The 21549-nt window shown below is 41.7% G+C and overlaps 1 protein-coding gene across 1 annotated transcript in view; it reads left to right on the forward strand.

Annotated features, from left to right (window-relative positions):
- The window catches only part of MDGA2 (MAM domain containing glycosylphosphatidylinositol anchor 2), a 375792-nt gene that overhangs the window by 191356 nt on the left and 162887 nt on the right, over window positions 1-21549 (forward strand). Inside the window, exons 4-5 of the mRNA XM_057403838.1 lie at window positions 8452-8648; window positions 12312-12444. Of these exons, the coding sequence (XP_057259821.1) occupies window positions 8452-8648; window positions 12312-12444 (330 nt within the window). The remainder of the gene's footprint in view (window positions 1-8451; window positions 8649-12311; window positions 12445-21549) is intronic.

Genomic DNA, 21549 nt, shown 5'->3' on the forward strand with positions numbered 1-21549 from the left:
TGCCAAGTGTACGTTGTATTTCTCCTCTTGAATTCTTTGTTGATAGAATCCAGCTGTCAGTAAAGCATGGCAGGCAGAAATTGTCTTGAGCTGCATGGGGAATTGTTAACTACTAAGGTCATTCTGTTTGTTCTTTTGTGTTTGAGCATGTTAACAACATTCTAGCATGTATTTGATCTTCCCAAAATGCTATTGGAAATCAATATAAGCTCATCAGGGGTCTCCTAGGGCCACACTCTCAGTCTTGTGGGAGCAAAGAAGACAGCCTTGCTTTCTTATAGCGTCTGGACCTGTAAATGATTCTTGCTTTCTACTGTTGTATCTGTAGTGCACATGCCATACTGCACTGCAGATGCATAATAAATCTCTTTTAAAGGGCTGTAGAGGGAAAAATATCTTATGTGGAGCTCCAGGTAACTTGCTCCCCTGTTTCCAGCTTGTTTGAAGCTCTTGTGTCTCCACAGGGCATGTACTAATGGATGGCATGCAAGACAGCTCATTGTCCTTTCCATAGGTACACAGGAAGTAGGTCTTTTTGAATTCTTGTGGATTTTCTGAATCATGTGTGACTGCTTCATGTAATACATTGCCATAAAGCACTTCAAACCTGAGTAACTATTGATAGATCGTGTTAGGTCAAGGAGTGCATAATAAAGAAAATAGCATGAAAAACATTCTACTTTTATACTTAAGAATAACTTATGAGTTAGTCAGGCTAAATATATGTGTCACTGCTATCTCCTCTCTGGGTGTCTTGCTGAAGCAGTTTTGGTTGCATGGTTTATTATTACCCTGACTTCCAAGCATTGCTTGCTTGCTTGGAACATCTGAAGACAAAGGCAGCTAAATAACAAATGAAATCAGCAAGCTGTATAGTCCCAGCAGCTGAAAAGGAATGATATAGGAAATACAGTCTGTGATCCTGCTCCTGTTTGTGTATGTGAAATTCTCCTGCAGCTCAGGTGAGGGTTGCAGGAGATGGTCCATGTTTCCTACTCAGAGCCAGTGTGATGACTCCAGTGTGTTGTGATTCAGCATGGAGAAGACATGGATAGCACCTGCCACAATTCTGTACATCTTCTGCACCAACATCTCTGACTGTCTTGATACAATTTACAGTGCACTTTAGATTAGATACTAGGAAGAAATTCTTCACTGGGAGGGTGGTGAGGCCCTGGTATAGGTTGCCCACAGAAGTTGTGGCTGCCCCATCCTTGGCAGTGTTCAAGGCCAGGCTGGATGGGGTTTTGAGCAAGCTGCTTTAGTGGAAGGTATCCCTGCCCATAGCAGGGGGGGTTGAAATGGATGGTCTGTAAGGTTGTTTCTGACTCAAACCATTTTATGATTCTATGATGATTTTATGACTAGATCCAGAACACCTTATACTGAGATTTTTGTTTGTTTGAGAGCTTAAGGATATGTGAAGGGAATTCTTCCAATGCAGAAGTTTAGCATGTTTAGCATGTCTGTGCCATCTGGGTTTTGGAAACTGTTTGGTTTAATTCAATGATTAAGACTGAAAAATTGAACCTAATAGTGGCATAAACCTCTATGGAAAACATACTTCTGTAATTATTTTCATTTTGATTAACAGACTAACTATGTAGCAACACCCATGACTTCTGTTTAATTTAAAGAATGATTAGTCTGTTAACTCTTTATAATTTGATCAACCTAAAATGAAAATGAAATTTTTAGGTTTGGGTTTTTTTTCCCTCTTGTAAAGCATTTCAAAAATTCATCTTGTTGAGCTTCCCAGTGCTTAATCTTTTTCCATGGCATAAGATCTCCCTGTCTCTTCAAGTGACTTCCTCTGTTTCCTCCTCCCAGGTTAATTTCTGTGCAATATCTGAAATCCGTAGCTGAGTCTCTGAGTGTTGCAGTGCTTCTAGGCAGGAAGAAGCACCCACAGATACTTACACATATGCACAGAGCTTTAAATAGTTTATTTTCCTAAGTCTATTTTGAAATTTGAATATCAATTAGCAACAATTCAATTAGACATTGAAACTGGAGCTTTCACAAGTCAGTATAAATGCCACCAAGATCAGGTGAGTTGAAAATAGCCTGTCTAAAGGCATTGAATTTGGAATTGTGTGCCTGCATTGTAATAACTCTGCAGAATACCATGGCAGTATTATAAAAAACCCATATTTTTTGTTATGTTTGCAGCTCTTGCGCTGCTTGACAAAATATAGTCTCACACAACAATCTAGTAAAACATTTGTCTAACCTTGCCCAACAGGGGGGCAGGCAATTGAGGATGTGGCGAAATCTCACAACAATTGCAAGCATTATTTTGTCTCCTATTAGTGCTGCTGCTTTTGCTTTGATGCAGCTGTGGGGATCTTTCTAGCTGAGGGAAAAATCAGTTCTGCAGTGCAAATTTTCTGTTAATTGACCATTATGAAATATTTTGTCAGAGAGCTTGCCACATTCCTATTCCCAACTTAAATTTCTTTCATGTTTCCTAGAATCATGGAATGCTTTGGGTTGGAAGGGACCTTAAAGATCATCCAGTTCCAACCCCCCTGCCATGCAGGGCAGCGACACCTTCCAGTAGACCTGACTGATAAAAGCCACGTCCAGTGATGAGGCAGCCACAGCTTCTCTGGGCAACCTGTGCCAGTGTCTCACCACCCTCATACTGAAGAGCATTTTTTCTTGTATCTAATCTAAATCTATAGAATCATAGAATGGTTTGGGTTAGAACGGATCTTAAGATCATCAGGTTCCAACCTCTCTGCCATGGGCAGGGGCTCTTTACCCTAAACCTTGTTGTGCAAGGCTCTGTCGAACCTGGCTTGAACACTGCCAGGGACGTAGCATTTATCACTTCTCTGGGCAACCCATTCCAGTGCCTCACTACCCTCACAAGAAAGAATTTCTTCCTTATATCTAACCTAAACTTCCCCTGTTTAAGTTTAAACCCGTCACCCCTCGTCCTATCACTAGAGTCCCTACTGAAGAGTCCCTCCCCAGCATCCTTGTAGGCCCCCTTCTTCAGATACTGGAAGGCTGCTATCAGGTCTCCACTCAGCCTTCTCTTCTCCACGCTGAACATCCCCAGCTTCCTCAGCCTGTCTTCATATGGGAGGTGCCCCAGCCCAGTTATCCTCATGGCCCTCCTCTGGACTTGCTCCAATAGCTCCATGTCCTTCTTATGTTGAGGACACCTCAACAAGAGCAGAGGAGAGGGTCAGGATCATCTCCTTCAACCTGCTGCTCATGCTTCTTCTGATGCAGCCCAGGATGCGGTTGGCTTTCTGGGCTGCAGTTGCACACTGCTGACTAATTTTCATTTTCTCATTGACAACACCTGCAGCTGCTTTGCCCCTGCCCATCAGTTCTATAGCCCTATCATAGAAGGCTGACAAATTGGTTAGGCATGATTTTCCCTTGATGAAGCCATGTTGGCTTTCACCAACCACCTAGTTGTTTTACATGTGCTCTAGCATGTTTTCCAGGAGAATCTGCTCTATGATCCTTCCAGGCGCAAAGGTGAGACTGAGTGGTCTGTAGCTCCCTGGGTCTTCCATTTCCACTTGTTGAAAATGGAGGTTATATTTCCCTTTTTCCAGTCATTGGGAACTTCACCTGACAGCCATGATTTCTCAAATATGATGGCCAGCGGCTTAGCAACTTCATTTGTCAGCTCCTTCAGGACCAGTGGATGGATTTCATGAGGTCCCATGGACTTGTGCACATTCAGGTTAAGATGATCTCGAACCAGATCCTCTCCTACAGTGGGCTTAAGTCTTCATTCTCACAGTCTCTGCATCTGACTTCCAAGTCTTGAGTGGCATGGTTAGAGCACTATCCTCTACTCAGTTTCATTATACTCTAATCACAATCCATCCACCATCGTAGTACCGTGCCATGCAGAAAGAGGGTGCCTGCTCCTCTCTGTTGTTAAGGAGTCCAACTGTCAGAGGGGGTTTGCACACATCTAGCATGCATCCGTTGCAAGCAAGTGGTATTATCATGGCTTATGGTATCATGGAGCATGGTATGGAAAGGATCTCTTGTCCAAACCCCTGCTCAAACCAGGGCCAGTTTCACCGTTAGATCAGCTTGCTTGGGTCTGTGTCCAGTCAAGCTTTGAACGTCTCCGAAGAAGGTACCCCATAAACTCTCTGGGCACTTGTCTGATCGTAGAATCATAGAAACGCAGGCTGGAAAAGACCTCAAGGGCCATCTGGTCCACCCTTTCTACACAAAACATGACCCAGACTAGATGTCCTAGCACCCTGTCTAGCTGAATCTTGACAGTGTCCAGTGTTAGGGAATCCAATAATCTCCCACTTCCATGGGGAGATTATTCCAATGGCTGATTGTTCTAATTGTGAAAAATTTTCCTCTTGTACATTAGGCATCTCCCCACAAGTAACTTGCGCCCATCACCCTTTGTCTTTTCCATGGTGCTCCTTGTAAAAATTGCATGGGGAATTTGTTTTCATTTATAACCAGGAAGAATTTATCTTGGTGCAACTTATACCTTATGGTCTTTTACTCTGCAGTTCTAAGAAGAGTTTTCCTTCGCCTTCTCTGTAACTTCCTGGTAGTCAGTCAAAGATAGAAATTAGATCTCCTCTTCATCTTACCTTCTCCAGGCTAGCCAGCACAGCTCACCCAGCCTCTGCTTCTGCAGCACCTGTTCCAGCTCTCCGGTCCTCTTGGTGGCTTCCTTCATTTGCTCCAGTACATCCATGTCTTGACCTGGACAGGATGCTCAGTTGTCTCACAGATATGGGGTAGAGGGGAAGGATCATTTCCCTGGGCCTGCTGACTGCACTCTCCTGTCGCAGCCTGGACGTGGTCAGCCACTTCCTGTTCAGCTTCAACACCAAGACCTCCACAGCCTCTTCTGCAAAGCTGTTTTCTGTCCAGTCAGCCTCAGACTGCCTTGTGGTAGGGTGTTGATTGCCACCTTACTCTGGCATGCCTCAAAGTTGCCTTAACTCCTGATATTAGGCTTTAAGTGATTTAGTGTGTGTGGTCTTAAGTAACTTCATCAAAATGAAGCTAAGTCAAGACTTGGACTCTGTGTGTGCTTCACCTAAGAGGACTCACTGTTACCTAAGGATGAAAATTTGAGGAGTGGTCCAATGAATTTGGTGTTGGAGGCTCTTGGCTGCCAGTCATCCTTGTTTGTGGTCCAAGTATGTGCTTTAATAAGCAGACCCTGGAGAGCATTCATGTGTGAAATGTTTTGTTGTTGATCAAAATACAGGAAACAGGTGTTTTGCCCTAGAAACTGAAGCAAGCTGTTTTCCTTCCTTTTTCTTTTTTTTTCTAGTGCATGGGTAGAAGACATAACGTTTCAGCAATCTCATCCCTTTTCATATGCTACAGTGATTTAAAATAACCTTTAAAACAAAAATGAAATCTTATTAGAAAATGCCATCCTAATTTGGAGCAACAGTTCCATAATTTGTTTCTGTGATATTAAATTAAATGTTTTGTAGACTAGAATGAAGGTAACATTTACTTAAAATCCATGCACCATTACAAGGTATTATTGCTTGAATTATTCCACATTTTGGAACATGTTTTGTTTCTAATTAATCAAGAGACTCTCAAGCTTTGCTCTTGTTATGCAAATGAAAATAAGCATCTAAAGAATAATTTTAAATGCAAGCTGCTTTACAGTGTGGATGTTTGAAACATGCTAATCTATTCAGTTTGTTAACATTAGGTTTCCATGTGCCTCTGCCTCACCTCTAGTTTTTCAAACTGCCAAACCCCTGAATTTTTAAAGAGCTGCTACAGTGATGGTCCATCTCCCACAGTATACTGGAGTTTGAGTGGTACTTGGGGAAAGGACATAGGATCATAGAATCATAGAATCATAGAATAGTTAGGGTTGGAAAGGACCTTAAGGTCATCTAGTTCCAACCCCCCTGCTGTGGGCAGGGACACCTTACGCTAAATCATATCACCCAAGGCCTCATCCAGCCTGGCCTTGAACACTGCCAGGGATGGAGCATTCACAACATCCCTGGGCAACCAATTCCAGTGCCTCACCACCCTAACAGGAAAGAATTTCCTTCTTATATCCAACCTAAACTTCCCCTGTTTAAGTTTTAACCCATTACCCCTTGTCCTGTCACTACAGTCTCTAATGAAGAGTCCCTCTCCAGTATCCCTATAGGCCCCCTTCAGATATTGGAAGGCTGCTATGAGGTCTCCATGCAGCCTTCTCTTCTCCAGTCTGAACAGCCCCAACTTTCTCAGCCTGTCTTCATACGGGAGGTGCTCCAGTCCCCTGATCATCCTCGTGGCCCTCCTCTGCACTTGTTCCAACAGTTCCATGTCCTTTTTATGCTGAGGACACCAGAACTGCACACAATACTCCAGGTGAGGTCTCCCAAGAGCAGAGTAGAGGGGCAGGATCACCTCCTTTGACCTGCTGGTCACGCTCCCTTGGATGCAACCCAGGATACAGTTGGCTTTCTGGGCTGCAAGCGCACACTGAAGCCAGCTCATGTTCATTTTCTCATCAACCAACACCCTTCAAGTCCTTCTCCGCAGGGCTGCTCTGAATCTCTTCTCTGCCCAACCTGTAGCTGTGCTTGGAATTGTTCTGACCCAGGTGTAGGACCTTGCACTTGTCATGGTTAAACTTCATGAGGTTGGCATCATCCCACCTCACAAGCATGTCAAGGTCCCTCTGGATGGCATTCCTTCCCTCCAGGGTATCAGCCGAGCCACACAGCTTGGTGTCATCGGCAAACTTGCTGAGGGCGCACTCAATCCCACTGTCCATGTCAGCGACAAAGATGTTGAAGAAGACCGGTCCCAACACCGATCCCTGAGGGACACCACTCATTACTGGTCTCCAGCTGGACATTGAGCCATTGACCACAACTCTTTGTGTGCGGCCATCCAGGCAGTTCTTTATCCACGGAGTGGTCCACCCATCAAACTGATATCGCTCCAATTTAGAGGCAAGGATATCATGTGGGACAGTGTCGAAAAACACATGTGATGCATCTTCCAAAATAACTGTCCTTGTTTTCAACACCTTTGAAAAGGGACTCAAGTGTGCAGGTGCCTTTGTGCATGGACACATTCCCTTTGACACTGGTGACCATGCTAAGCTTTGAGCACCTTGGTCTGCATTTCACTGAATCCTGGCCTCAAAAAAACCCTGATGAATTTGAGTAGTTAGTCACACAAGACTCTGCAAACATAGGGTTAGATTTGTGGATGAGCAATTAATTAAGCACTATTTAAAGCATTATTTACATTTTGTTTTAAGAAGAAATACTGCTCGTAAGGTTCTGAAATTCAGTAAAGGCTGAGTTGCCCATGGGGATGTGTTGCTGTGTGCTTGCAGACCAGATCGGTAGAGGTGTATTGTAGATCAGTAGAGGCAAATTGTTCCTACTCTCTGTGGGTAACAGCACTAGTGCCTGTGTTGTAACTGCTGGATGTACAATTGAAACACAGGGGCTAGACTTCAAGAAGTAAGTCTCCCTTGGTTGCCAACCCTCTGGGCAGTGTAACTTGTTCCTAAAGCTTGCCAGAGACTTGCTTACCATGTTGTTTGGAGATTGAATGTTTATAACTAGTACTTAGTAAAATAGCCATTTCTTTTTCTATCTATTTTTTCTTTCTTCAGTGTATTTGTACCTTCAGAGAAAGCTCATAATAAACACAGTAGTAACACTCTGTGAACAGGGTGTTCCTGATGGAATAAAGCCCAAATTAATTAATTAGGTGTACTCATATTCCAAGGGGCTATCGTTATTTCTTCCCTATACAAGATGAATGAATTCTGTTGTGGGGATCTAATTTTCTTTGAGCTTATGCAGTGGGAGTAATTATATGATACCTGTATTTTAATCAAGAGAAGTGTGTTCTAAAGCCTGTGATGAATTTACCTGCTTGGCATTAAATGCATGTAACTAAAAGAAAGGAGAATGCATTAAATTGCTGTATTGAATTACTGCTTTAAAGGAAAACAGCTGCATGCTCATGGTCTATGTTCTACTGGATCCTACATTAGTATGCAAATTAGTCTGTTTATTTCCAAAGCTTTATAAACTATTTTGTCTAAGAGACATTTAAATTGAAATCATACATAAGAAACAAGTAGTAAAGATGAAAACCAGATGAAACCTAAGTGCTAGTGGAAACACAGCAGAAATATGATTTACATTATCATGTATGATATCATGTATATATAATATATACAAAAGACTGAGTCAAAAATGAAGACCAAGTTGTGGGAGGTGCTGTGCAGATGAAAAAAAAAAAAAATCTCTAAAACTGAGTTTTGCTTCAGAAGTCTGAAAATTTATGTTTGTGGCTTTTAGAGAGCTGTATTGCCTTCGGTTTGCTGTTGTCTTGTATACAATGAGATGCACGCACTTCCCCTTGAAGAAACATTGTACAGTCCACTGAAGCCTGACTTTATCTTGGTTCTTCTTTCTGTCCTTCCAGATTTGGATGATCCAATAGTAACAGTCCACCAGAGCATTGGAGAAGCAAAAGAACAGTTTTACTATGAGAGAACAGTGTTTCTCAGGTGTGTTGCCAACTCCAATCCACCCGTTCGGTACAGCTGGCGACGTGGCCAAGAGGTACTGCTGCAAGGGTCTGATAAAGGAGTGGAGATCTATGAGCCCTTCTTTACCCAGGTAAGAATGAAAGTACAGGGTTTTTTCTTTCCTTAGGCTACTTGCACCAGATTCTTTGGTGGATCTGCCTGTACGTCCCTGCTGGGCTATGCTGGGGATACGTGGGCATGCCCTCCAGATACCTACACCCCAGCACAGGTGCACCCATATGTTATTGTAAGACATCCTAATATAAAATATATCTTCTTTCTTTTTTTAAATTGTGAAATGGAAATTATGGGAAGATGCACGATGAGTGCTGTCTGCAGGAGCCCTTTTGAAGTCCTTTTGCTTGGGTGCTACAAGCCCAAACATCTGATTTGACTGCAATTTCCTAAGCTTTTCCAGTACAATGCAAAGTGATTCTGCATGGAAGTTACAGCCTAAAAAGCTTTTCAAGAAGGCTAAACTCCTTGGCAACTCCCTGTGGTTTTGATTGTTTTTTTTGTTTGGGGGTTTGTTTGTGGGGTTTTTGTTTGTTTGTTTTTATTCTGCCTTTCCCTTCTTCGAATATAAGTTTTGTTGCAGAATTATAGACTTAAAAAATTAGGTGACAAAAAAGGGAAGAAATTCTTTTTTAAGTCTTCCTGCTCTCGCTCGCAGCTGTGAAGGTAGACCAGGCCGTCAAAAGAGTGTGCCAGATTAGATCAGATTAATCTATTGTTAGTGCATTTGCACAGTCTTGGAATGAAAAGGTGGCATATCCTGTTGTCTGTGGACAAAAGTGTGATGGTGTTTGAAAAGAAAAAAAAACTCAAAAAAACAAGAAAGGAAGAAGGCAAAAATAACATGTTTTGGAAAATCTCAAGCAATAACGAGTAAAGACAGAGGTGAAAACTGCCTGGTAATTTGGTTCTGATAGGAGAAAGCAACCTGCAACTTTCATAAATAATCTTCAGCTAATGATTTGAGAGCACCTTCATTTTTTCTTTTTATTGTACTTGACAGCTTTATATTGCTACAATGGCTTGGTATTTTACTGAGAAACGTGTAGCCTGGAACCTTGCAGAGATGCGAATTAGATTACATAGTCATGTTATTGGTCTACTAAATGTGATGAGATTATTTTTAATATAACATGTATGGACCTGGTTTAACAAATCTGCGGCTTGTTTTCTTGGACTCAAGTGTGTAAATGGGAATTTTTTTTTAATGTTTTAATTGAAAAAATGGGAAACTCTTGATGTGGAACTTTTTGTTTTGTATCTCAATATGGGAATGCTTCCCTATCATGTAATAAGAACATAACTGATAAAATACGTCGCATGAAAATAGATTCAATTTAAAAGATATATTTCTAGGCTACTAGGAATATGTTTCCTAGAACCTCTGTCTGGGCTGAATTAACAAGTAAATCATATTGTCATGTTGATAATTGAAAGCTTATCCATAACTTTTTTACATTTTTTGGAGGTCAGTTTGAATTAGTGTATCTTGTCTGTGTGCCTAGGAGATTTGATACATGTTTATAAAAGGAGAAGATGTTATTGAAATTTCAAGAGTTGTAAATGTCTACTGCATATTTCTATGTAATTGGTGCAGCTTATGATAAGGTAACAAATAGAGCTGCTGTGAAGAGGGATAGAGGGGATTTGACTTCAGAGCATCATGAGATATGTATTTAGGTGTTGTAGTTTTTTTTGTTGTTGAGTGCTTTGAAGGTGGATTAATAATCTGAAAATGATATGAAATGTAAAGGGAAACAAATCATAGCACAAGTTGTTTTTTTTTCAGGAACGTACCCAAAAAAGACTAGTTTTTCTTGCCCATAGAGGCACCTGGGAAACTGGGCATATACAAGTAAATTCTTGAACTCTGGGCAGATCTTTTCTATGAATCAGGTAACATCAGCTGCTTATTTTAGCTGCTGTGAGGAAAGAAATTGAACAAACACAAACATTCCCATCTGCAGGAGTGTTTTAAATACTGAATTTTTCAAACCCAAAGTCTTGGTACTGAATTATTTCCTAAGAGTCTGCATCATCCTCATTGCACATTGTAATTGCACAGCCTGACTACAAGATTAAATTTGCTGTATTTACAGTAATTATGCAATTAGACATAATTAGACTAATTATCCAAGCCAGTGAGGAAAATATATACATTTTTATATATCTCTGCAATCTGAGGACATGATCCAGAATACCATTGTGAGCTCAGCCCACAAGTTCAACTTGGAATGTAGAGCTGAGGATTGAATTGAGGAGGTGTAGCTGCCTTGTCTTTCCAGAACTCAACAACTTTGGTAGCTGCGTTTCTGCTAACCTGGATTGGGCCCTTTTCTAGCCCAGTTAAAACTCTTTTTAAAGCAGGATCTCTATCTTTAGGATCAGCCTTTCAAAGGCAAACAGTAAATCAGCATGTGCTTAATTTGAATCTCATTATTTCTGTGGGACTGATTTACATATACAAATCACTTCAGTTCCCATGCTCCAAACATCTACCAAGCTTGATTTCAACTACTGTTTCTTTTCTTGTCTGGCTAATATTTTCCCTTCTATTGTATTGGGTTTTTTTGCTAGTTCCATACATGCATTTTCACTAGCTACTAGGTTTTTACTTATGTAGGCTTGGGCAGTCGGTGCCTGTTATACTGTGCAAAAATTCAAACTGTTCAAAATTTCAAATTGTGAAAAAAATTCAATATGTTACTCAAGATGTGGTATATGAAAAGTTGTTCAGTTTTAACAGAACAAATGACAATGATAACTTTCCAAAACTTGCCCTTCTGATGCTTTGTGAGCACATTCAGAGTGTCTCCCAGGGACAGGGTTGTGCCTTAACCTTGTCTCACCATAATACATTTTTAGCTTATCAGTATAAACACAGGCATAGACTTAAAAGGGGGCAGCTGGAGGATGAGATTGAAAGCCTAAGGAATTTTGTTATTTTAATGCTAGAATTAATAATGTGCAAGTATTGGTACATGTAGATTTATTAGATGTTTTTGCAGCCCTCCATGCTGTTGCCTCCCCACACCTGACACGCTGTTGTGCTTTACTGTGCTTCCCATGCATTCTTTCTCCCTGCTCTACCCCATGACATCTCTGTGTGCTCAGGGTTTTGTATCTAACACTCCTTCTGCCTTTTTCTTACCCCTGTTGCAAATAGTGCTGTAAGATTTTGCATGTGTTTTTCAGCAGCTTACTTTTTCACTTGACTTTCTGTTTCTGAGGTGCCCATTTCACATAGTACTGGAAAATGTCATATTTTCCAGTTCTCTTCTGATTGTGTCTGAAGGAACTCCTTCATTACATATCCCATTCAGGTCCCTGCTCCATCATTTACACTGCTGGCTAAAAATAAAATCCATCAGCAACTTTTTTTCAAAGTCAGACAGCAGGATTTCTGTACCTTGTGATTTTTTTCATCATGCAGATTGTACCTTAAGAAATGTCATGCCGAATAATGCTGTGACATGAAAGACTCTGTCAAACCAATTTCCCCTTCGATGCTCTTCTTTTGCCTTCAATATATAAATGGAGCTATAGTTTTAGGTTATGCCAGATACTATTCTTTCAGATAATAAAATAAAATATGTTTCTGGACCACTTCAACATCTGCTTCTAATTAACCACCTCTGAATCTTCTTCTTGCCTTTTGAAAGCTAGTCTTGGTGTTTCCTGTATCCCTGCTTGCTCCTCTGCCTTGGTCCTTTCCTAATGCTCACTCTTACACACCCAGGGAGAAACAAAGATCCTGAAGCTGAAGAACCTACGACCTCAGGACTACGCAAATTACAGCTGCATTGCCTCAGTGAGGAATGTCTGCAGCATCCCTGACAAGATGGTGTCCTTCCGACTCTCTAATAAAACAGGTAGGCTTCCAGCATCAAGCCTCCCTAGTTGTTTGATGTTCCCATGGTCTTTTCTGTTTTGGTGGTGTTCTCATGCTTAAAACATACGTGACAATCTGTAGCCTCACAGCGGTGGGAGCTATGCAGGAGCAAGTTAGAGAAGCTGTTTTCAGGGCTTTCTGTTTTGTCAGCAAAGTTAGGATTTGCAGAACAGTTTTGATTTATTGCTCTCTATTTATCACTCTCTGGATTTTATATCAGGATTTACATTTTCATCCAATGTCAGGGATGTTCATTGCTATGGACAGACTTCATGGTATTCATGGTTTAATTAGAAGGATAATTCTAACATCTAGTTTCAACCCTCCTGCCACAGGCAGGGACACCGTCCACTAGACCAGGTTGCTCAAAGCCCCATCCAAACTGGCCTTAAACACTTCCAGGGATGGAGCAGCCTATGCTCCCATTCTTTGGGCAGCCTGTGCCCCCATTCTTTGGGTAGCCTGTGCCAATGCCTCACCACCCTCATAGTGATATTATTCTTCCTAATAGCTAATCTAAATCTACTGTTCAAAGAACATACTGCAGCAAGGTAAGAGGAAGGGGCATCTCAGTTAAGTCTGGACATAGATTAAAAGAAAATACTCAAATACTTCTCTCAGTGCTTTATTGAAAGCTAATTATTTTTGGTCATCAAAATGTTTTAGGGAAACCACCTTTTAATTTTCTTACATTGATTTAAATGTTTGATTTTATATGATTTTATGTATTCTTACATTGATACTAACGTTGATTTCTTATACTGATTTAAGCAAAAATATTTTCTTTCAGATTTAATTGGTTCAAATGAAAATACTCAAGCAGTTGTGTTGAAATGCATTGTAGGAGGATAAATAGGAACTTAGACTCTGCCCACGCTGTCTCCATGTTGTGGGATTTCTTGTGCATATTCTCTTTTCTTTGGACTTGTTCATGACCATGCAAACAGTCGGTTGAACGGCTCCCCCTTTTCATGCCTGTATCATTTCTGTGTATCTATCTTGAGAGCCTCATGTCAGTGGCTGATTGCCAGAACTGCAGTTGGGAATGGCTGGTTTCTAGGAGGTGGAAATTACAGATTTTTAACTCCTCTAAAGTCTCTGTGCTCAGGATTTGCAAAGGATGTATCTGAAATGGTTTATAAACCTGATGCCAAAGAGCAAAGTTCACAGCTTAGATTTCTAAATAATTAGAAATTTCAGAGAAGTGTTTTCTCGAGAGCAGTTCTACAGCAAATGTAACATTTGAAGCCTTCAGATTAAATTACATTGGGTTATGCCTTGATAGCGTATGGCTCAGGGCCCTGAAAACAGGTAGCAAATGAACAGAACAGTTGAGGCATTAACATGCTGAGTGTGTCCAAGATGAACTATGAATTTTATTTCCACTTGCACGTTTTGCATTATTTCTGTCCTCACAGCTTTATTCCAAGGAGTTGCCTTCAGCTTTTTCTGAATTTCTGATTTGACAGCAGGGACTTCAAAATTGTGGTATATACCATTACTGTACCTAACCCACTGCAAAGCAAATTCACAGCTCAGCTTTAAGGCTGCCACTTGCAGTAGGGGAATAACCGTCAGCTCCAGACATATCTGGCAACATGATTTGGAAGCCTTCAATTTCCTCTCATTAATTCTGCCAGGAAAAAAACAAAAAATCATAATGTGAAGTTTGTCCTTCATTAGTTGCTCTGATTTCATACCAGAAGAGGCATGAAAGCTTGTCTGCTGTCAAGAGGTGTAGCTGACAGCAGCTGTAGGTGGGAGCAACTTTCTTCGTGTCACTGGTAATAACTCATACACTTTCCTCCACAGAAACAGAATATGAGAGTTGTTACCAGTCCCATTTGTCAGAGCAATAATTTTGCTGTTGGAGCCAGCAGTCTTTGTCCATGCTGGACCTCATCTGCAACAGAAGTTTATGTTACAGAAATGGAGGAACATCAAATAGCATAACTATTCCAAATTGAGAACAGGTGATCATGATCTAATTTTGCAAAAAGAATGAATTATTTCCGCTGTACAAAAGTCATATTTATTTTAGAGAATGGTATCTTGCTTTCTGCGATTAACAGAAATTCCTCTTCTGGAGTAATTCCTGAAGTAAACAAGTCTGAAAAATTGCCAGGACTCATACTTTCTCCTGAAGAACTTGGTAGCAACCATCATCAACGGTATGATTAATGGTTTTAAACCGACAGAGGGAGATTTACATTAGATATTAGGAAATTCTTCCCTGTGAGGGTGCTGAGGCACTGGCACAGGTTGCCCAGAGAAGCTGTGGCTTCCCCATCCTTGGCAGTGCTCAAGGCCAGGTTGGACGGGGCTTTAAGCAACCTGGTCTAGTGGAAGGTGTCCCTGCCCATGGCAGGGGTTGTGGAACTAGATGAGCTTTAAGGTCCCTTCCAACTGAAACTGTTCTATGATTAAATATGTATACTAATTACTACAACAACTTGTTAATGACTGATGTGTTGATGACTGAGACAAAACATTTCTCATTTGATGTGACTTCATCTGATGCAGAAGTTCTTTGGTAGAACTTCACCTGTTGTAACTTCATAGAAGTTATGTAAATTGTAAATCCAGAGTAATCCAAGATAAATCAAAAGTAATGAAAATCAGAGCCTGCTTTTGATGCTCTGTTTCTGTATAGCACAGCCCTAGCCTATCTGGCTGTTTTTAATTTAAAGTTGGAGTCTTGTAACAGAGATGCCTATCTTATGGAGACAAAGGAGAAACAAATGAGCTTCTCTATGTTGGCGAACATGCACGGTATTTATTGTAATTAAGGTGACTACAAATGACTTTCAGTGCAGCTGCAAAGTATGTGATCATAATGTAAAATTCCTGGCAGTTTGGCTATTCTGCATTTGTCAGTTCTGGAAGCATAGGTGGTGTGAGAACTTTTTCTTGAATTTGGCTGTTGCCAATGAGAGAGGTGACTAAGCGGAGTAGCTGAGGCTTACAGCAGTGGTGGGTTTCTGTCTCCTTCCAGTAGTGACTTGGCTCACCGGGTTCAGGCTTTTATTGCAGGACACAGGGACTGCTGCAAGATTTGTCAGTTTCCCTTTGGCTGACTGGCTTGCGGGTAAAGTCAGGAAGGCTTTTTCCTGTCATGAATGTGCATTCCAGTTTGGGATGCTCAGAGCCATCAGCTGTCCTAGCAGATAGATGGGGATTGTGAGTGTTTGTGGCCTATCTGTGTGCAGTGGTCTGCCACTCACCTTGATACATAGACATGGTGTGCACACCTCGGCTCCCCCCTGGCTCTGGTTGATTGCCACTGCATGCTGATGCCCAGCAGGATTTCACGCCATAAAGAGCATTTGTGGCAGGTCTTAATCATTGGCAGATAGTGGTGGAGGAAGTGCACTTAGCAGATGTGAAAATAACCCAGCGTAACTATTACTGTATGCCAGGAAGTATTTCCTGTTCTTACAGTATCCTGCTACTACCCTGCCTGCTTGTGGCATCCACACCATCGAGGTTCTCACAGATCAAAAATCATAGAATCACAGAATGGTTTGGGTTGGAAGGGACCTTAAAGCTCATCCAGTTCCATTCCCCTGCCACAAGCAGGGGCACCTCCCACTAGACCAGGTTGCTCCAAGCCCAGTCCATCCTGGCTTTGAACACTGCCAAGGATGGGGCAGCCACAGCTTCTCTGGACAACCTGTGCCGGTGCCTCACTACCCTCATGGTAAACCAACTCACCTGTTGAACTTTCTGCTTGATAATATTCCCATATTATTAGGGATTATGGTAATAGAGGCATGTGAACACTTGTTTTTTTCCTCTTTTTTTCTATGAAACACTCAAGTCTCTCTGCCTTCCCTCACCAAAAGCTATAGGTGACTGGGGCATGAATGTAGACACTAGTTTCAAGGAAAGCATTGCAGATTCAGATTGCAGGTACTGCTTACACCACAGGGTCTTTCATACATCCATATTCCTGTGTACACACCTGAGCTGAGAGGCTAATTTGAGTAACACCAGGCATGTCTTTGGGCAAGTAGCTCAGGTCTCTGTTCAGGGCCACCTGCCATTTGTCCCTGTGACCTTTTTGTTTTCTGTGCTCACTCAGTCTTTCTGATTATTTGATTGTGTGTCATGGTATCACCAGTGTAATGATCGATTACTGTGATAGAACCAATCCAGTGGAAACTTTCTACGTACTTCTTGATTAATTAGAGAGGAAATTAAGCTGATGCCATCAGATGAGCATGTATTCATCACTGTACTTTGGGCATAATGTGGATTTAAAGCATTACGCGTAGGTATAATTAGGTACACCCACATCCCCTTCATTCAACAACAGTGTTAATTACATCGGTTCTGTGTGTGTCTGAAGCTTTTAGACACACCGTCGTATGTCTGTAGGTACTGCAGGAGTTTGAGTGTATTGGCATTATTTTTCAGACACATGGATGTCTTTGTTCCCATGCAGACTAGTTTAAAATACAAAAAACAAAGGGATGTTGTAATGAGTGAAGCTGAGATAATCTCAGAGGCATGTGACCATGCATATGCTGAAGCACAAGATGACAATTAGCAGTAATATTGTACAGCAGCACGCAGAGGCACTTGTTGAGCACAGACCCACTTTGCATCTAAAGACAGCTATTACTCTGCAAAATTATTATCTAAATAGATGAGAAGTTTGAAGGGAAGCAGAAACACTGAAGTGATTTACCTGCTGGCAGATTGCTGGTGAGTGGCAGGAACAGAAATAGAAGTCAAGATGTGAGGAAGAACAGCAAAGGGACTAATTTTGCTATTCTCATTTGCTTTTAGTCCCTTTAAAATCGACACTTAGAAGTTAATTTGGGTAAGTTAATGCAAGCAGGAGTTGTAAAACTAAATGCAGCTGCTTTGCAACAAACTCAAGGGGTTATTCTGACAAGGAGGAGAAGACCTGATAATTTTCTAGTGCATGTGCTTGAATCCATGCTGTCGGAAGAGGAGCAGCTGCGAGGGTGGGTGTCATACTAAGTCGTGACCAACGCGTTTTCTGTCTGCGTTGCCTGTTTTTGTTTTCTCCCTGTGTCAATGCTGTGCCTAAGAAGAAATCTAATTCCAGATCCTACTCTACCATTTGGATTTTTCTTGGTTTGCTACTGTCCTGTCTCTTTCCCAAGGCCTTGGAGGGTTCTTGTATTGACATTCACGTGTCTTTCCCCCATCTTAGAGCTCTTGATATATTTCTGTTCCTAAATCAGTGATTTTTTTCCTCAAAACACCTCTCACAGTTTGAAACTGGAAAGAGAGCACAAAAGACAGAGTTGGCAGCAAAGGCTTCTGGGATGGGAGGAACACTGTGCTACTGGTTGTATCTTCTCAGAGGAGCAGCTCCCCAGCACCTTTCTCATCTCCTGTTCCCCCTTTGAGTGCTTTGGTGTCACTACCTGGATTCCTCTGTTATATCTTCTCAACCTCTTGTCTTGTCTTTAGTAAGGCCTTCGATATGACCTCTCCTGGTTTCCTTATAGCCGGATTTGTGAGACGTGAATGATTCGTGGAAATTTTGCTGCACCTTTGGGCTTGAAGGGTGGTTTGATGTCCAGGTGGAGGCTGGAGGCAAGGGCAGATGGGAGCATCATGAAATTGACTGAGGAAAATGCCATGTCCTGCCCTTGGACAATCACTCAATGCACCATTACATGTTGGGGCCAACTGGCTAGAAAGCACCTTTACAGAAAGGGAACTGTGTTGCCCTGCAGAAAAGTTGAAGATGAGCCAGCAATGTGCCAATGCCAAAAAGGCCAACGGCAAGCTGGGCTGTACCAGCAAGGACTAGCCAGTAGGTCCAGGCCACTGAACCTTCCTTCACTTTTGTTTAGTGCTTGTGAGACTGCATTAAACTACTCTGTCCAGTTTCAGGCTGCCTAGAGCAATCAAGACATGGATGGACTGGGGCAAGACCAGTGGAGGCCAGAAAGATGGTTTGGAGCTAGAGCAGGTGACGCATGGGAAGAGCTGAAAGAGCTGTATATTTTAACTGTAGGGAAGATGTTCAAACTTTGACTGCATGAGGCCAGAGCAACCTGATCTAATTGGCACTGTTTCAAGAAGGGCTCTGAGCGGAGGCCTCCAGAGATCTCTTCTACTGCAGATCACCACCCTCACAGTAAAGAACTTCATTCTAATATCTAATTTAAATCCACTCCCCCTTGTCCTATTCCTACATGCCCTTTTCAAAAAAACCGATTGCCTTGCTTTAGTCTGGACCATACATTGGTCAGGAGGTGTTTCTTCTTAAAGATGCTTGTAGGAACAAGTGCAGTCTCCTTTAGAAATATAGGATTTATGTTTTTTCCAAGCATAATTCTGCTCTGTGTAAAACATGAATTATTGACATATGATACTAAAATCTGTCACCAGTTTGCATGTGACTCACTAATTTTTAGAGCTGGGAAAGGTAATGTTAGCTACAGCTAACTCTGAGTCTCACATCTCAATGCCCACATCTAGTAATAACATAAATGGATCCTTTTAAGAGTGTTCATTGTTTCAAAGTGTCAGAGAATTGGCATAATATTTACCCATAAATCCTCTGAAATTCTGGGCTTCCTATAATATTTCTTCTAATACACTTGAGTAAAGCAAATAAAACTTTTATCTTGATCTACAGGACCTTTGGTGGCACAGAGTAATTTGAAAATGAAAATGTGTGTTAACTTGTATATTGGAAGCCAGTTCAGGCTGCTTAGTGCAGGTGACCATTAATACATAATACTGCAGCAGATTTTTGGCAGCCTCCAACGTAGAAATAATCCACAACAGTAACTTTTGCCATGAAAGATGAGTATTTCAATACATGATTTCTCAGCTACATGACATAGTTCATTCAGATCACAGTTGAAGATGACGCTGTTTCTGGGGCATGTGGTGGGAAAAAAATTGAAAAAGGCCTAATTCACTTTTAATCCCTCCATTAAGCAGTAGTCTGTCATGATAAACTTCCTTTATTTCCATTTATTCAGACAATAGAGTGTTAAGAGAATTATCTCATTTGAAAAAAAACATTCTCTTAGCATCCCCTGGCATTCTCAGAGTGTGACAGTGAGGTGTGATCCTGCACTAAAGAGGCTTGAAATCCTCAGATAAAATACAACCAGCTGCATACTTAGAGCTGAATGCTGAAGGTGAATGGTTTTACTGCTTTAGCAAAATGGAATAGAAAATAAAGCTGGGAAGGACCCTTAGAGGTTGTCTAGTCCCAGTCTTCGTGGCAGAATGCACTAGATCTAAACCTTGTCCTACTGATGTCTGTCTAACCTGGCTGCCAGCAGCAGAAGTGTCATGTGTCTGGCAGACAGTCTGGCCCATTGTTCTGATCCTGTCTACCACAGCATGGAGAACGTATTATCCTCTTCCCCTTTGCAGCAACATCTTGTGTATCTGAAGATGGTTATCTTGTTCCATCTCTTCTGTTGGGTAATGAACCTAGTGCCTTATTTTTTTCCCATGAGTCACCTTGTTTTTGCCTCATGCCATTCCTGTGTATCTCCTCTGTGCATTTCCTTGGGGAAGTTCAATGTTCAGACCATATAGAGTACCCCACAGCACCCATCCTCATAAGCGTGGGATTTGATGCAGAGTTTGATCCATACATTTCCTAAGAAAGTTCTTGTTTGTGCATCCTCGTATGCATGTAACTCCCTTTTACCAAGCATTGTATTGCTAATGTTTGCTTCGTGTCCAGATTGCCACCCACCATAAATCAAGGGCCCTTTCTCTGCAGCTCCTCATAGCCATTCCTAATCCATTAATTGTGTGCGTGATTGCTGCTGGTGCAAGTCAAGATTTGTCTTGCCTAACTTGCAGTCTGAAAGCTTAGGTGTCTGTAGTACACTGGTTGTTCAGGGAGCACTGGAGACAGGGAGAGAGATGGCTCCGAAGAGAATTCAACCCATCTGTTTTTGGAGGGCAGCAATTGCGCTTTAGGGGTGCTTAAGTCTCATCAAGAGATACATGACCTTGGCTCGTATGCCTGACTTTTGGGTGGTTAAAATTATCTGAGATGAATTTAAGCCTAAATGTACAATAGTGCATCTAAATATAGTGATGAAGGGGACAGCTCCGTAGTTGGGTTAAGCTGATTTAACACTGCTCTGGTGCTTAAGGGAGTGTCCTGCCTTCCCTTCATACGCTCATGATAAAATGTCCACAGAATGAATAGTTTGTACAGTGTGAGAGCTGTGAGCTATTGTAGTCATCTCCAGAGTGTAACCACTGAGGAAGTGCTCTGAATAGCAAACGTATCCGCCTCCCTTCCTCCCTGTTGGAGCTATCAATGCCACATCTGTGCGTGAACGGCAGCACGAGCAAAGTGCGAGTCATCAAAGCACTGCTGCTGCTGGATGAAAAGCAGCCGGGCAAATTGGGAATAAAGAGATGAGTCATCAAAGCTGCATCCCCATTGGTTAGAAAATAGAGGATTTCAGAAAAAAAGTTGGAGAATTTCAGAAAAAAACTATTGAGAATAGGAGGAGAGTGCAAGGAGTGGGCTACAGTTACCTGGGCTGGCACTCCAGGCAAGCTAGTTCACGTATATGTGAACTTGTAAAGACTAAGTCTAGCTGAAATTGGGCCTTACTAAATATAATCTCATTCTTTGCTTTATTTCCTTCTTGTAACTCTTCTATTTGCTTCCACTGAGACCTCATAATTTTCCATTCTTGATAGTATGCCCAGACAAAATGTTCTTACACATTACTCAACTTTTATGACTTTTTGTTTTTGGTGGCAGGTCCAGGAAACTGAAAAATGTTTGAGCTTTTTTTAATCACTGACCAGGTAGCATACACAAATTGCACAGTGATTGGCAGTATATGGGGCACATGCACCCCAGTCTGAGGGTGAGGCACGCAGAATGGCTCTGGCAATCATGGGGGGAGCCACCCATTTGTACTATAACAGATCCAGGTGGTTTTGCAAAGATGAGAGTTCACCCCATGAATCAGGGTAAATCTTAAACGACGTGGCAATACTGAAAGCTGGTCTGGGAATATATTGCATCAGTAACTTCATGTATTAAGTTAAAAAAAAAGGATACAAGCCTGAAAAACTTCAGATCCAAAAC

Source organism: Pezoporus wallicus, unplaced genomic scaffold, assembly GCF_028554395.1.
Source record: "Pezoporus wallicus isolate ANWC-B61680 ecotype Strahan unplaced genomic scaffold, APGP_CSIRO_Pwel_v1 contig_7227, whole genome shotgun sequence".
Taxonomy (NCBI): Eukaryota; Metazoa; Chordata; class Aves; order Psittaciformes; family Psittacidae; genus Pezoporus; species Pezoporus wallicus.